Below are 16986 nucleotides of genomic sequence, written 5' to 3' on the forward strand. Positions count from 1 at the left end.
CCAAGCATTCGACAGCCACACTCAAATCATAACAAATTAAGGCATTCAGAAGACACAAAGATGTGAGATGTAGTATTCTACACTGGTCACTAGGTGTCAGTAATGCTACATTGATGAGACAATAGGCATATGAGTCTATGTTATGTTTATGTCTAATATATGTTATTTTGTTGTTACGTCGACAAAATTGGATAATATGAGTGTAAAGTTGACTCTAGGTGTGTTATTTCATGTTTAGAGGGCTCTAATAATGTTAAAAACCGTATTTAGAAGGTTGTAAACAGGTTTTCTGTGCTCTAAATACGAAAGTATTCTGTTTATGAATAAGGAATCCTACTTGGCGGAAATTCACTTATCACGGTTGGGTCTGGAACCAATTAACCGTGATAAACGAGATATTACTGGAAGGCTGTGAAATGGAACTCAGTTGGAGTCTTCATTGAAAACCTATTACCTGTCTGCTGAGCTAGCAAGTAGAGACCAAACGTTAGAGGGAGCAAAATAGAAAAACCTTTACAGACAACTTTTGTAAAAATAATTTAGAGATTGAGTTATGTGATTAAAAACGCATTGTTCCTGATATGTTCATTAAACTTGCTTTATTGTTATTTTGCACTGCCTCTATTTCAAACTTCACTGTCTTCATTTCATATAATATGACATATTTGACATTAGTGCCCTGCGATTGGCTGGCGACCAGTCTAGGGTGTACCCCGCCTCTCGCCCGAAGTCAGCTGGGATAGGCTCCAGCATACCACGCGACCCTAATAAGGATAAGCGGCACAGAAAATGGATGGATATTTGACATAAAAAAATGTCTTCAAATTCGTTATGACCACTGTTTAATGGTGTTTTTTGTGCAGTTCGTCTTACCCATTGGAATAGAAGTGCCGTGGAGCTTGTCTGCATATCCAGCAAAGTATCTCAATGTCTTTATGGTCCCTTGAAGGTCCACAAATAGAGTTGGCAGAAAAGGCTTCCCACTGTTGAGTGACTCAATAGTCTGAGGAGAGGTGGAGGGAGAGGAGGAGGGCATTGCATGAAATGAAATATGGTGTACAGTATAACCTCCTGCTCTTCACATCTAATTCCATACTGTTCCAGTCTTTGCACTAACCCCTGGGTGAAATGTGACCCAAAGATAACACTAAATTACAAATAGAGCAGCTCAGTTACAGTTATATGATTCCCTACGGGGGCACAGACATTTTATTTGCTTTTGCTGGACACAGAAGTGTGAGTCAAAATGCTTTCCAGAAAGCGCATTAAATGGCAAGAAAAACATAATAAAGATAAACTGACAGGGGATATTCTTTACTTTCATTGTGGTGAGTCCATGAAAGAATAGCACAAGTTCTTTAGATTGTATGGACAAAACTTGTTTGGCCTCTTACCGCTAGATAGATGCTGTCCCTCTCCACCAGATCAGCCAGCTTTGACAGGAGTCTACCCCTCTCGGATGCATCCATCCTTCGCCATACAGACCCCAATGAAAAGGCCAGCCGAGCCGCTTGCGCTGCTTTATCAACATCAGCCTGATGTGATAGATGACAGATCACAAATTTCACCTTAAACACTACAAATGTGTTTATGACCTGCCTCACACTAAAAAGATCACTGAATAATAAATACAGTCACAAAGCAAATAATCACAGAAGTCATTGTGAAAGTAACTCCACTGATGTTCCTGTGGTTTCAAAGAGCAGAAAAAGGATTTGAGACTGAAAAGTAACTCTAACCTTGTCTGCCTCCTGGACATCGCAGATCTGCTCTCCATTTGCTGGGTTATAAGCTGGAAAGACTTTCCCACTCACAGAGTCCTGCCACTCATTGTTGATAAAAATCTGCAAGAAAAAAAAACAAACAAAATGTGTGTTAAAACAATCTAAAATCATCATTTTATTTTCTTTAAATGCACATTACAACATTTGCGGTGAGTTTTGGCTGATTTGACAGGGTCTTTGCAGATGATGTGGTCCTGCTGGCTTCATCGACCTTCAACTCTCACTGGATCGGTTCGCAGCCGAGTGTAAAGCGGCCACGATGAGAATCAGCACCTCCACAGCTCCAAGTCCGAGTCCATGCTTCTCACCCAGAAAACAGTGGATAGAGTGCCATCTCCGGGTCGGGGCTGAGATCCTGCCCCAAGTGGATGAGTTTTTAAGTACCTCTGGGTCTTGTTCACGAGTGAGGGAAGGATGGAGCACGAGATCGACAGGCGAATTGATGCGGCATCTGCAGTGATGCGGACTCTGCATCGGTCCGTTGTGGTGAAGAGGGAGCTGGGTCGAAAGGCAAGGCTCTTAATTTACCAGTCGATCTACGGTCAGGGGCTTTGAGTAGTGACCGAAAGGACAAGATCGCGGGTACAAGCAGCCGAAATGAGTTTTCTCCATAGGGTGGCTGGGCTCTCCCTTAGACATAAGGTGAGAAGCACTGTTATCCGGGAGAAACTCGGAGTAGAACCCCTGCTCCTCCACATTGAGAGGAGCCAGATAAGACGCCTCCCTGGGGAAGCATGTCTGACCGGTAGGAGCCCTCGGGGAAGACTCGGGACATGTTGGAGAGACTATGTTTCTCAACCGGCCTCGGAACGCCTCGGGATCTGCCGGGAGGAGCTGGACAAATTGGCCGGGGAGGGGGAAGTCTGGGCTTCCCTGCTTAGGCTGCTGCCCCCTGCAACTTGACTTCGGATAGCGGTAGAAGATGGATGGATATATGGGATTTGACACCTTTAAAACCTGCTATGAACTATAAATTACAAGTCCCTCCGAAAATGTGTAACACACCTGCAAATGTCTGATATGTAAATATGCCCTGCAGTGGATCAGAATAGCATAAGCTGTGACATCAGAGCAACCAGATGCTATGTTGAAGCGATTCAGTGGTTTTGTCTTGCCAGATCTTTAAGTCACTTTTTTTGTGTGTGTGACAAGAAGAAAAGCTCTGACTCATTTGCTGCCACCTTTTGATTTGCAGATTTGCATGTATAAATCGCTCGACCCTGAATAAGATGAGCTGTATTTTATTTCTTACTTTTACTTTTAACTGTTTTGAAGAGGAAATTTGTTACATTCGTGTCAATAAAGTAATAGCTAAAAGCCAAAAATACTTATTTGTTCTTTGAGTCACTTGACAAAAATAACATTTCATAAGACTTTCTGTTGCAGGACAACGGTAGTTAGTTACCAGTGAAATCTAGTCTTAGTTGTCATCGTCATGTGTAAATGTTACACGCAGCACGTCAAGTATTTTATGGCACCGCAGAGATGTACTGTGTACAACAGCCCTCAACAGCCTTGTGTAAAGGATGTGGGAGACTCTCTGGAAATCTGGACTGAGGATTCTTGTGTGTCCACCATGGCTCTCTTGGGAGTACTCCACCGTCCAGACAAAGGGGGGTGGGTTGGGGGAGCATAGATAAATCCCTATCAGACACCAGAGACGCCCATCCACCATCCCCCCAAGCACACAAACACACGTTTCACAACATCACTGCTCGTTTACGAGATCATAAAACACGTGCTGCACTTGGTTTCTGTGATGCGTTAAAGCCAGCCTTGCGTTAAACAACCATCCGGGATTCCATACATGGTATATGATATTCTACCTCTATGGACACCACCAAAAAAGAATTGACCCTTGGTATCAAGTCCCTGAAGGATCCCTTGTTAAAAACCTTAGCATAAAAAGTGGTACATGAAAGGTGTCATGTAAAATATATCTTACATACGTCCAAAAAAACCCTTCTTGGACATGTTTAGTTCCATTAGGCAGAGTACTCACACACTGTTTTAATGGCTGTCAGTCTCTCTGATAGATGGAGTGCAAGAGAACATCTGCTGGCCCCAATCCTTCTGTATATACGCTCTTACCGCCTTAAGACCTCCAACGGGCTCACAACAAACCTGATAGCACGGCTAAAGTATCCAACTCCCCATGTTTACCTCCATGAACACGAGTACTGTACAGAGGAATTTGTAAATGTTACAATTCAGGAAACTGTCATGCTCAACATTGTATACCTTGCAAGACCTTAGTTCAGCGAGCATCACTAACTTTTTCTTTGGCTTTGTGCAACACAAAAGAGAAAAACAGCCTCAACTAAAGGACAACGTAATGACGACATTCTTGAATTTTCAGGAAGCATTTGCATGTAACTGTAAACGGACGTTGTAAGAGAGAGGAATAATGTGGAATACAGCCGTCCCTCACTACATCGCGGTTCGAATATCGCTCCCTCACTATATTGTGTTTTTTCAAAACTTAATTAAATAAATGATCACTTTTTTGGATGACTGTACTAAAAGTGAGTAAAAACAATGAAAAGCAAAACAAATATGTTCAGAGCTACAAATCGACGTTCTTCTTTTGCTTCCTCTTGTCGTTTTTTTTTTATGTCACAAACAAGACAAAGCTGCCGGGGAGTGCTTTTAGATGGGCGAGAGGCCTGTTGAGAGGAGCAATAATACATACTTACATGTCAGAATCTCTAAAAGTCTCTTCAAAGGATTTGTCGCTAGTCGCTTTTATGAACAAGAGTGTCTAGAGGGGTCTGATTATTCGCTATGTAAATACAGTAGTACCTCGCATAACATAAACCTCCTTTTACATAAATTCTACTGAACATAAAGAATTTATGTAAAGTTTTTGCTTCGTATTACAGAAGAAATTCCATATAGCGTAAAGCGTCAAGTCAGTGCAAGTCTTTTTTTTTTCAATCAACTTTATTAATGCCTCAAGTCGGTGCAAGTTCAGACTAACACTTGGTGACGCCATCTGACGCATCACGCTCTCATTGGCTGATTTTCGGGGCACCGCCTCCGCTCTAGACCCTGAACATGAGACAATTCATCTTTTAATTTATTGTTTTTACATTATACAGGCGGTCCTCGTGTTACAATGTTTCATTGTTACGATGCACTTCTATAAATTATTAATACTGTACAAAAACATAAGAACTAGTTTACGTGTGTGCAGCAAAAGTATATGTAGTCGTGCGTCGCTACACTGACGAAGGACATCACTTTTGGCCTTTTTAGTTAACGTTTTGCCTTTCATTATGTCTCCATGAAAAGTAAAGTGAAATTAGACACTGGATGCCTGCCACTCAAATGGCGAGACCATCGTCAAAGATAAAGACGGTATCTCTGAGCATGTGAGAGGATCTTCTACTGTGAAATAGACAGTGATAACTAAGAAGCTCAGTGGTCTCATTATTGAGACTATCTCCTCCCAGTAAGCCTGTCTGTCTCTTCAATGCAACACCACTTCAGCGTGCGAGCCAGGCAAGGGATAAAAGTAAGGAGTTGTTCCTTTTTTTATGTTTTTTTATTACTGTTTAATGTAACTTTTGAATTTAATCTTTTTATTCCTGTATTTTGTATGTTCTTCATGTGTTCTGTGTATAGCGTGACTGACTGAGGTGTTAATTTAGCTATAATTTAGGTATAAGTTCCCCACGTACACTAAAGCTCAAACACCGCTGTTGTAGGAATGCAATTTGTACGTAGACCACGGACCTCCTGTACTATTAACTTAATAATAATGCCTGACATCAACAGTTTGATTCTGAAACAGACTGTTATGGACCACTTTCATTATTTCCTATGTACGAATCCAAACAAATGCACAGGTTGCCCATCATTGTCGTTGTGTCTACTTTCACATAATAGGTATAAAATGCCAAATGTTGGGAGTATGCTCCTCCTCCTCCTCCTCCTCCTCCTCCTCCAGGCATAACTCTGAAGCGGACATTGGCAGTGTTCAGTAGGTGTGCGTACCTCACAGAACCATACGTTCCAGAACCATTCCTCTCCTTTGTTCTGGTGACCCTCGCACACAGGCCAGAGCGGCTTGTCTCAACCAGTCAAGTATTCTCAGGCACCTTCCATCAGAGGCCACCTTTAATCTGCCGCTCATTAAGTGCACTTCATAAAATTGTCAGGAACGATAAGTAGCAGCGGGGCCAGCTACAAAAACACAAAGCCCTGTAGAGCACTGAATTAGTTTTTAAATTTATAGCGTCCACTGAAGTGGGGAGCCCTAAATCAGCCGAGCCCCCCTGACAGCCTGAACAGTCCCGGCAAGAATGCAGACGGTGGGTAGCTTTGTGCGTGGCGTAACCCCTCTCACAAGGCACTGCTAAAGGGAGAAGCGCGAGAGGAGCGGAGCGGGCCGCCATCTAAATCACGCTAAGAAAAGGACACGTTTGGCTCGGCCCTTCTTCGGCCTCGGACTGGTGTTAAGACTTTTGTCTGGTTCCATTGAAGGGCTTGATGGAGATGACAGGGCCTGGGAGTAAATCAACTGTCGAGGTTTACGAAAATTGCTTTTAGGATCATTTGGAAGAAGGGCAAAGAGCACAAGAGTGAGAAAACAAGAGCGAGAGTGCACATTTGGAAATGACAAATTGTGTTTTCTTTCCCATCCCCTGTGGGGTCGCCATCATGTCTTCATGTGATGGTTTCATGATCAGGAAAAACAACTCTCATACTTATGTTACCTTCACAGCAAGGCTGAAAAAATGGTAAAAAAAAAAAAAAAAAAGCAATCTCGATTTACATGCGATGGAATTCATAGATAAACACAATAAACACACAAAAAAATTACTTAACAAGCTGTATCACAAACAAACGCTGCCATTTTACTCAAGGACTCACGCTGCACTGTCAATAGCATGACGGACATTTCGTCCTTGCTCCCTCCCCGTCCCCCTGTGAGCCTCGCCGGCCAGGACGATTTGGCTCCACGATTTCCCCCCACTGATGGCCGACGCTGCTGCCGTGGCTCACAGAAGAAGCGATTGCATGAATGAGTTGCCTTTTTTAAAATTGTATTCATTGCATGCATGAATTTTGTGTCAAGTGAACAAGCGTGACATGTTTTAGAATTGATGGATTATTTTCATTCTTTCTATTAATTTCTATCAAGAATATAACCTGTCAACTGTCCTTCAGGGAATTGTGTGTGTGTGTGTGTGTGTGTGTGTGTGTGTGTGTGTGTGTGTATGCATGCGAGCGTGCGTGTGCAAATCGTTTCATAGAATCGCAATCTCAATCCTAAGTAAGAAAATAATGATTCACTTTTTTAAAGAATCTTTCAGTCCTACTTCACGCATTAAAATAATGTACAATTATTTAACAATTCCTAAAATACGCTTGGAAAAATGTAGCTTTTTCATAATTTTTCAGGTGGACATCTAGAAATATCATGACAACATATACATAGACTCTAGTCACTGAACACTCAATGTTCTAAATTAAGATAAAGATACGTTTTTAGTCAAACATAAACTTGGGCAACAATAAAACTGGTTGGCTTCATGGTTAGTGTCTAGCAACATGCTTCCCAGAGCTCAAAATGTTAACATTAGCCAACAAGCTCAGTACAATTCCATTTTTTGATTTAGGTCATAAAATTATCTATTAAACTTGATTGAAAGGAATGAAGTCACTGCCAACAGAAGTGGTGGTTGCAGTGCATTCTGGGATATGTAGTGGTAGTTGTGTTAGCTACCGGCCAGCCAGTTCTGATCGACACAAAACTTTGTCTCACAAACATACATTGCAATGTATATTGTCTTCATCTAATGACTACATGGTAATGGTCAAAATATTCCAAATTAAGATGACGTTCGGTTTGTAACAAAGCATACACTTGGGTTCAAACAAAACTGTTTGCGTCTTGGTTAGCTACTAGCGATATGCTTCCTAGCAGAGCTCAAAAAGCTAACATTAGCTAACAAGCTCTATAGTATGAGCCTGTGTGGGTAAACATTTTTGATAGACATCAGTTTAAAAACACAACAATACATAGAAACCTGTTTTAATTTTTTGATTCAGGTTACCTTTTAAACTTCGTTGAAAGGAATTAATCAATCACTGCCAACAGAGGAGCGGGGGAGTATTCTTAATTATGTTTGGGTGACCAAACATCCCGTTTTCCCGGGACACGTTCTTTTTTTTTTTTTTTCCCCCAAAGTGATGTCCTTTAATGTCCTGGTTTTCATTGGGCCATTAAATCAGAGCACTAAGTTATTATTAGTTCACATTTCTCAGTTATTTATTTGTCCAGTAAGACTTGAAAGGCTGATACAGACATTATTTCTATCATGATTTAATTCCAGAGATTTTAAAGTTATTTTTGCACCATTTCAACTTATCAAAGAGATATTATTTTAGACATACGCCTCTGAGAAGCCTATGTGAATGTGTGTCTTTGGTCATATGTAGTATTTTGTATACCCAGTACGCAACAGTATTTTAAACGTATTCAAATTATAAGGACTCTTTGAGTAAACTTGGCGTATCATTTGAGTATCTTGTTGTCGAGTGTCACAATATGGTCACCCTCAGTTATGTTATGTAGTTAATTATGTAGTACCTAGTATGTCAAGCGTTATGTGTCCAGCCTGTTCTGATCGATATACAACTTAGATTTATTTATGCTTGTAAGATCATCATTTATATTATATATGATAATCTTGCAAGCATACATTGCATTGTTGGATAACAATGCTCAAAAATGTCAAATGAATTATCGCAGCAGCTGATACTATTTATTTTTTTGGCCATAGAGGTCTGAGATATTGTTTTTACATGGGAATCCCTTCAAAGATTGCCAGTCTTCCATGTTGCATGATTATAATGCTAAAGGATTCATTTTAAAACAATATATTGTTGAGTTCGGCGCACTTTGCATCATTCAGTCAATTATGATTTGTTCACTGGTGTTCACATATTTGATATTAACAAGGCATTTTGTGTGTGCTTTAGAATTAATTAGTTTTTTTGAGTGGACGATGATGGTATTGCAAATGAGCTGTGCAGACAGAAAAACATCTGTTTGGCTGCTGCAGTATAGGCTACTGTTGAAGGAATATGCAGTGGTACGCACTTTGTGTCTTTTTTATGCACACACAAGACTGGAGGTGGGTTCTGTGAAGCGAGTGTGCAAATGTGTGTGTTTATACACAACATGCCAAGATTCCGCAGGCAGACGAATCCAAAACGCGGGCACCTGCAAGGCTGGTCGTCTGTACAGGAAGTTTCATATCCTCCTTCATCATATGACCACTATTTCTCAGTAATTACTGCAGTTACAACTGAGTGTGTTTTGCCTCCGTGTCCGACAAGGCAGGGGCATGCAGACGATGCCACCTGACGCTGACTGGGTTTGGCAAATAGCAAGGCCATTGTCACACATTTGTCTGATGCGAGTGTGTGTGTGTGGACAAACAGATCATGCAAAATTGCACATGAATTGTATTAATTTGTGTCTATCTGATATATATCAGATGTAGATATATATACTGTATAGCAGACATAATTCATAAATGTAATTGATATCTATATGAATTCCACTTGAATTACACAGTCAGAGAGGTTACATAAATGAAATAATTGTGATTATAGTTTCTTCGTACATGTGAGTCCGAACCATAAATTATGGTGCTGTTTCTAATATTTTGTGTAAGTTAATTAGATGATCAAGATATTAGCAAGGGTTACGCATGTTTCATTTTATTTTCTTACCAGAAAGTTTAATATACTGTAGCTTGGTCCGGTGTCCCTAATGTTATGGCAAATAAGTGTTATAAGAAAAAAACATGTTTTCTGTTTTTTGTATAAAAACAGCAAACTGAAAAACTGACATTTGAATGAATAAAAGTATATTTTTTAATTGAAATATTGTAGGCTTTGAAATATTGATGTCATGCAAAACATTATCTTATTTTCTTTAGTATTAGCATTTTTTTCTCCATGTGAGTTTTGATGGGCTTTCTCCTGTGTACATCATTTTTAAAACTCAGGTCAAAGAAATATTTAAAGACCCTAAATGTTGTTTTACTCAAGGGATTGGTGGGGGGAGGGGGGGTTGGTCAATCATGTCATCTTGCAGACATGTGATGCTTTTCAACAGACAAATAAACATCTTGAAAAGTGCTTGTGTCTCGTGCTCGCCGGGGGAAGGAACCGATTCCAGCAGATTTATGAAGCCCAGTGTTTTTCCTAACGACACCGCCAGGATTTACACGTTCCCTGTCAGGAGGGCCGTGGAAGCAGGGTATTATGGGAAGTGAACGGAGCAGCCTCCCTGTCACTGGCCTTCCCTCAGCAGTGATTAAGAGACATGGGACGTCATGTTGACATGTGTACACTACCGCCAAAATTTACACTCAGCACAAGTGGGCATTTCACACCAATGGACGTATAAATGACGCTGAGCACTTAAACCGTCACAATCAAGGAGACATGCTTTAGTGCATATGTGGCCGTGTGTGTGTGAGTGTGTGAACAGGGGGATTGTGTAAGTCACCCAGAGGGAGGCAAGCAAGAGAGAGGGGATTCTCACTGTGCTGCTTGTGATAAATCACTGGGTTACACCGTATCCCCTAACTTGCTCTCTGTTTGATCTTGATCGCGGTAAGGTGGTGGTTTTGAAGTGAAAAAGTCCAGAACTGCGGGTCAGGCTCTGGCGAACCACACAGTGAAGCGGGGGTCATAATTTACACCCCGGTGGACAGCAGCAAGCATCAGGGAGCCCCTGAGCCCCCATCTGTACTATCTCAATCAGTGACAGATTGATGGAGCCCCTTCTTCATCCAAATTGAGTGGATGTCTGCGTGTGTGTGTGTGTGTGTGTGTGTGTGTGTGTGTGTATGTGTGTGTGAGGGGACTCTTGTACAAACACACACCTCCTGCATGGAAAGACAGGTTGTGAACCTTTGGAGAGACCGCACTAAATGCACTACAAGAACATTTATCTCTGGGAACAACAGCACTGAATTTGAGCCTTGTTTAGTCCACTTTTAGCACCAAGTACACCTTTCATTCCCCATTTGTCTCACATGCTCATTGCTAGTTAGAATGGCACTAATTAGACAATTCACAGATAAAAACGGCACACATCACAGACTGAGAAATGAAGGTAAATATTCAAAATAACGACAAAAGCAACTGCAAAAGCACAAAGGAACTGCGGTAATAGGATAACTAGTTTTTGCACATTATTGCTAACTAACAAACAGAGCCTGTGACGCCCTTGGTGAGATTTTATTTATAGGGCACACCCCTCCATGGGAATAAATAATAATCGTAATAATTATAAAATGATAGTAATAAATCATAATAAATTAGAACAATCAAGATCAAACTATTTAAATAAGCACACGGTTTGCACACAATAGCTCTCTATATAAGCTATATTTACACTATGCCATAACTATGTAGAAAAACAAAATCAAATAACTATACAAAAGCTATATAACATACCTATATACAACTATATGCAAAACTATGTACAAAAATGATGGGTGAGGGGAGATTTATTTGTTATCATTTGTAGAACTTTTTGTTGAACTTTTCCATTTGGAGGGTTCATGGTAATAACTATTTTTAATATAATTATATTGAAGGTGAATTTTTTTCAGGTTTTTTGGCACCCCCCGGAGGCCACAGCACCCTTAGCAATTGCACATATTGCCTAATGAGCTAGCCGGCTCTGCGAACAAAATAAACACTAATTAAAAAAAAAAAAAAGTAAAAAACTTATCAAGAGGAAAAAAACACGCACTGAGCTTTAACACCAAAAATTCATCAGAATTAGGGATGCTCAGGGCTTAATGCTGCCGATCCCAATACCGATCATCCCATGAGTGAGATCGGCCAATACCGATCACATGGAGTGCCATTGGCCAGGCCCACCATTAGACAATTCCAAGGCCCCCTGGCAAATACAGTAAAGGCCAAATCTTGGACACAACTTCTCATTCAATGTGTTTTCTTTATTTTCATGACTAGATTCTCACTGAAGGCATCAAAACTATGAATGAACACATGTGGAATTATTTACTGAACAAAAAAGTGTGAAATAACTCTTAATATGTCTTATATTTTAGATTCCTCAAAGTAGCTTAAAGTAGCTTTTTTGATCGCGCCGCAAACCCTTGGTGCTTCATGGCGTAGTCACCTGAACTGGTTTTCACTTCACAGGTGTGCCTTGTCAAGGTTATTTAGTGGAATTTCTTGCCGTACTAATGGGGCTGGGACCATGGGGTGGGGTTGTGTGTGACCAAACTTTTGGCCTGTACTGTAGGTAATTGTAATAATTTTTTTTTCCTTTATTTTTGTGAAACGATTTTTGATTTTTGACACAAACCTGATTTTAATTTGATGCATATTTTGGAGTAATACGAATACATGGGAAATAAATTGTTCAATAATGTATTTTTCTTTAGTTCACGATAACAAAATGAACAGAATAAAATCATACAAATAAATATCTTATTAGATCAAAATCTGTCCTGCTTAACTTGAAATTAATAATAAATAAATCCAGTCTCCAGGTTGCAGAGGCCTCCAGCTTTCATCACCATTAGCGCTGTCACTATTTGTGTTTTATTTATGACTGGCCACATTTAAATTGTACGCTACTGTATTTACCAAGCAGATCTCCACTCAAACCGTGTGGCCATCGTCTTTATGCTACTTTTTGCTCATTTGTCATTATATAAAGGCATAAAGTCAGAATTGAACAGTTATAATAAAAAACTACTGAGAGTTGAAGCAAATATTCTTTGACCCTTTGTGAGCTACTCAAAATCAGCGGGCGAGCTCGGAGACCCCCGTGACAGTATCACCATCATAAGGCTGGACATACTATGCGTTTATGTTCATTAAACAACCACACACAAACGGTGTTTTGAGGACAAGACATAATAAGTGTAATGACAACAAGAGAGCAAAATTGTCAGTACTTGAAAAAATTAGTACATACCGCTTGAACGTGACATCCACTTCCCCACGTGACAAAAAACGAGCTCTGAACTAACCACATTGCTTGTTTGCTTTAAAAACAAAATGTCACTGTGGTAAAAAGTCACATTTGGAGTCCGAAAATGAGAAGCTAGGTGGGTAACTCTAGCTAGCTAGCTAGCTAGCTGCCGCCAGTGACAGCTAGGCAAAGCGTGCGAACAAAGTTGCAAGAAAAGTCAAACACCAACAGGTTTGATAAGGGAGTGATCAAACACGCTCCCATTGATTGCTGTAGCCTGTGTCAAGCTGTCAAACTGAAACCGCAGAGGTTTTACAGACTAGTTTTGATTCTCGCGGCAATACGGGATGAAGCGTGTCCCTAAGGGTGCTGGCAACCCTATGTGACACAGCGCACGTGTAAGGTTTGCCGCCGCACGCCAAACGTTTTGTGTGATTGGCTTTCAAAGGCATTTATCGGCATATGTTTCGTTTTTTACGAAAATCGGCCGATACTAATCGGTGGCAGATTGATCACAGCATCCCTAATAATTCTAAAACAGTATTAGTAAGTGTTATTATTATTCGTATCGCTGAACTTTCAACCTAACAAATGAATTAATTACATATTTTAAATTACAAAAATAAATTATGCTGATCATAAAATTATTAGTATTGTTGTACCAATTAATAATACATTATTAATTCAAATGTATTAGTAATTCAAAGCTAACTAATAATAACACAATATGTATTTCAATGTGGAGCAGTCACTAAAATAATAAAATGTGGGAATATTCCATATACAGTGCAGGATGAATAATAAAAATTATGTATGAAAAAAATATCTATAGAAAAGTACTTATAGAACTTTGGACCGGATTATTAATATCATAATTAATAGACAAAAACAGCGGGACTTTTAGTTCCATGTCAGTAAATGTATTTGCTGTGCATGAACAATGCCAATGACCTAATCCACGAAAGCGTTCTTGAATGAGTCTTAAAACATCGAGTCTCCTCGCTTCTTTCGTCAGCGAAAACCAGCGTTGTACAGCGTGAACATCTATCATGACTGTCTTGTTTATGGCTTCCGTCGTGGTCAGGTCACGATTTAAGCTGCTTGTGTCTTGTAAGCCAGCTGTTGGAGCCTTCATGCTAAACAAATGCGGGGGCAGAGGGGACATGATGAGGAAAAAAAAAAAAAAAGCTTTTTTTTTTAAACCAGCGTTAGAATAAAGTTGGGAACATATTCCTAAGTGATGATTAGGTGTTACGACGGTGTCTTTGAGAGTTCATGACGGGGTAAAAAGGACAAGGAGCAAACCTCAATGGCCATAAGCCGCCTTTTATCATCGACAATGATTCTGTATCAGCTCCATGTAAGATGTGTGCAGGGTCACACACATGTCATTGTTGCATTGTTTGTGCAATGTCAAGGTGATGCAACGACTGAAAATATTGTGTTAATGGTGTAGGAAAGTAGTCACAAGCTCCATCTATGCTGAAATGGGCTGTTTCCCTCCCAGTCAGTGGGGTGGAGAACAGGAACAGGGTGTGAGGAGCGCCCACGCCAGGGGTGCCCATAAATCAGGGCCCTTCTGCCCCCCTGTGTCCACCAAACCATCAAGGACTGGATGATCCAAATTCCTGGGGGTTAATTCACCAAGTCACTGCTTACATTTCCTCACGTATAAGTCAGACACTAACACGGCGGACGACAAGGCAAGGCAATGGCGGAGCGCCACAGGGCCAACGCAACATATACAACGTCCTCTTTGCGCTGACCTTTGCACTCGTGACACTGAGGTATGTGCTAAGAGAACGATTATGGAAGCCGATGGACTTACGCCACACTATCATGCAGCTCTCCCCTATGAATGCTGCCCTTTAATCCCACTATCATAAAAAAGACTCGGTCCCTGCTAAAAGATCGCTACGGTCGCTGCAGGAGGCCTCATCATGTAAGTTTGCAGCCAACATGACACAAAATAAAACTTGACCGACAAATAAAAACGCCACGCACGGCGAGGTAACGTGGAAGCGGTTGTAGATTCAAACATGGTGCGATGAGATGACTTAGCACAAATACGCGAGGTGGGTTGTGCGCTGAGAGAACATTTCTGTTTCACGTCCCAAATAAAGTTCTTTGTGTGACTCCTTTCTCCAGCTGTTTCTGCATCACTCTCCTTCTCCTCCCACCCACGCAGCTCTGGCAGCAGAACCGTCCGAAAACATTTGTGATATCGCGTTTGCTTGTCACAGAAAAGTTCCACCAGCTACAAGGGTAGAATTAGGATTCACAGTTGGGTCAGTGTCCAGATTTATTGTGATCATTAAGACGGGGACCACACGTGCTAAATAAAGACTTCACTTCCAACTTTTCCCCCACTGATGCTTAAAATGATTGACAGCAATCTTAGTTACAGTAAATGAACAACTTACAAGCCCAGTGATCACCATACACACACACACACACACACACACACACACACACACACACTGCTGTGGTGAAACACTATAATCATTGTGGACTTAAGGCTTTTGTTGCTAAATGTGACATTTTAACGATGGCTTTTTATTGTTCAATTACAGCAACTTAAAGGCTAATGTGTGCGTGTTTAAATAAACTAACATGGAATGGATAAATGCAGCTGTATCTACACACATGCTGCACAGTCTAATGAGATCCAGCACTGGATCCCATGATATGCTAATATGAATGAAGCAATATGTGTATTATTGTGGTTGTAGTTCGAAGTAGTATAAAACTACGCTGCATCATACTCAAAGCTGCTTCTATTTTGCATCTTTCTTTTAGTCAAATAAAGTCACCAAAATATTGGAAACAGCAGTGCAATTGTACACCACAGCAACCACAATAATAAACATATTGTTCAATGAATATTTGTCTGCAACAGCATGACAGTATTTTGTGTGGTGCAGCTTTTGTGTTGGATTTCATTAGAGTGGATGTGCTGTAGATACAGCTTGATTTAGCCACAATAAGAAACTTATTGTTACAATAAGAAAACCATCTATGACAAGAATGCATATTTGACATTGTTAATAAAAAGTCTCTCTATCTTGCAAAAGTGTGGTACCTAATGCTGTGGCCAGTGATTGGACAGTAATACAATTTGCATTATTATTGTTGCATTATGCAAACACAATTCACTTTGGAGAGTTTATTTCTCAATAATTATTTTTTGAATGCCCATAAATTAAGTCACTATAAGCTCTTTGGCGTAATTTCATGTTCTGCTCATTTTTTATTTACGTGTCATGCGTTTCATTACATTACATATTCTTTTTACAGCACAGATATTTGTATCATTATTTCTTTTAATGATGAACCACCACTCTAAAGAGCATTAACTTTTAAGTGATCGGCTTTGCAGTGAACGTTAGACATGAAACTTTTTCAGACTTTTGTCTTTAGGAGAAGTTTGACTCGGGGCTCCCTTAAAAGTGCGTTCGAGTGGAGTATTATGGATGAATGAAAGCCGAGTGTGTGATGGCTGGACTGACCTTAGTGTACTTGATCTCCGGGTTGGGCACCGGCGAGGGCATCAGCTGGAGGGATGCCATGAGGGCAGCGGGGTCGCTCTTCACCTCCCCGGGGATGTGGATCTCACTGGAAGTCATCACGGCGTCTCTCTCTCTCTCTCTCTCTCTCTCGCTCTCGCGTGCCTTCGTGCCCCCACACGGCCGAGTTGTGCAGTGGACTTTGGGCTTCCTTGCCTGGGTTTATAGCCAGGTGTCAGCCGAGGCTTGCTTTCATTGGGCCAACAGAAGGGCTGTCCCTTTTTTCTCTTTTTTTTGTTGCAAAGTAACTCGCGTATTTACATAAACGACTTGTTAAGGAGGAGGAACACATGCACTCCACCCACAAGCCTCCTACTCCTTTCCACGGTGATTCACTCCTGATCACTACTGTTTTGTTTTTTTTTTAAACATTTCATCCTAATGCATGCTTGCTTATCCTGTAAACTTTATTTAGTGTGCTTTTCTGTGCAGATGAAACAAATGCATGCATGTTTAATCCTCCAATTTCACGCACACTTCCTGACACCTCCATTGTGTAACTATTTCCTCAGTGACACAGGGGTGTCAAACGACTATATCAGCATGAAGTGTTGTTTGTTATAAGACAAGCTCTTAAGATGTTATGCAAATGAGGACTACTTGCAGGGAGATTTGTCCCGCAGGTGATAATTCCCTGCAGCAC

The 16986-nt window shown here is 40.7% G+C and overlaps 1 protein-coding gene across 1 annotated transcript in view; it reads right to left on the minus strand.

Moving 5' to 3' along the window:
• aldh1a2 (aldehyde dehydrogenase 1 family, member A2) overlaps window positions 1-16529 on the minus strand; it is a 37359-nt gene extending 20830 nt beyond the window's left edge. Inside the window, exons 1-4 of the mRNA XM_054770717.1 lie at window positions 16287-16529; window positions 1740-1844; window positions 1395-1535; window positions 874-1003 (exon numbers count right to left, since the gene is read on the minus strand). Coding sequence (XP_054626692.1) covers window positions 874-1003; window positions 1395-1535; window positions 1740-1844; window positions 16287-16403 — 493 coding nt within the window. The 5' untranslated portion in view covers window positions 16404-16529. The remainder of the gene's footprint in view (window positions 1-873; window positions 1004-1394; window positions 1536-1739; window positions 1845-16286) is intronic.
• Window positions 16530-16986: the final 457 nt, after the last annotated feature.

This window comes from Dunckerocampus dactyliophorus, chromosome 3, assembly GCF_027744805.1.
Source record: "Dunckerocampus dactyliophorus isolate RoL2022-P2 chromosome 3, RoL_Ddac_1.1, whole genome shotgun sequence".
In the NCBI taxonomy this organism is placed as follows: domain Eukaryota; kingdom Metazoa; phylum Chordata; class Actinopteri; order Syngnathiformes; family Syngnathidae; genus Dunckerocampus; species Dunckerocampus dactyliophorus.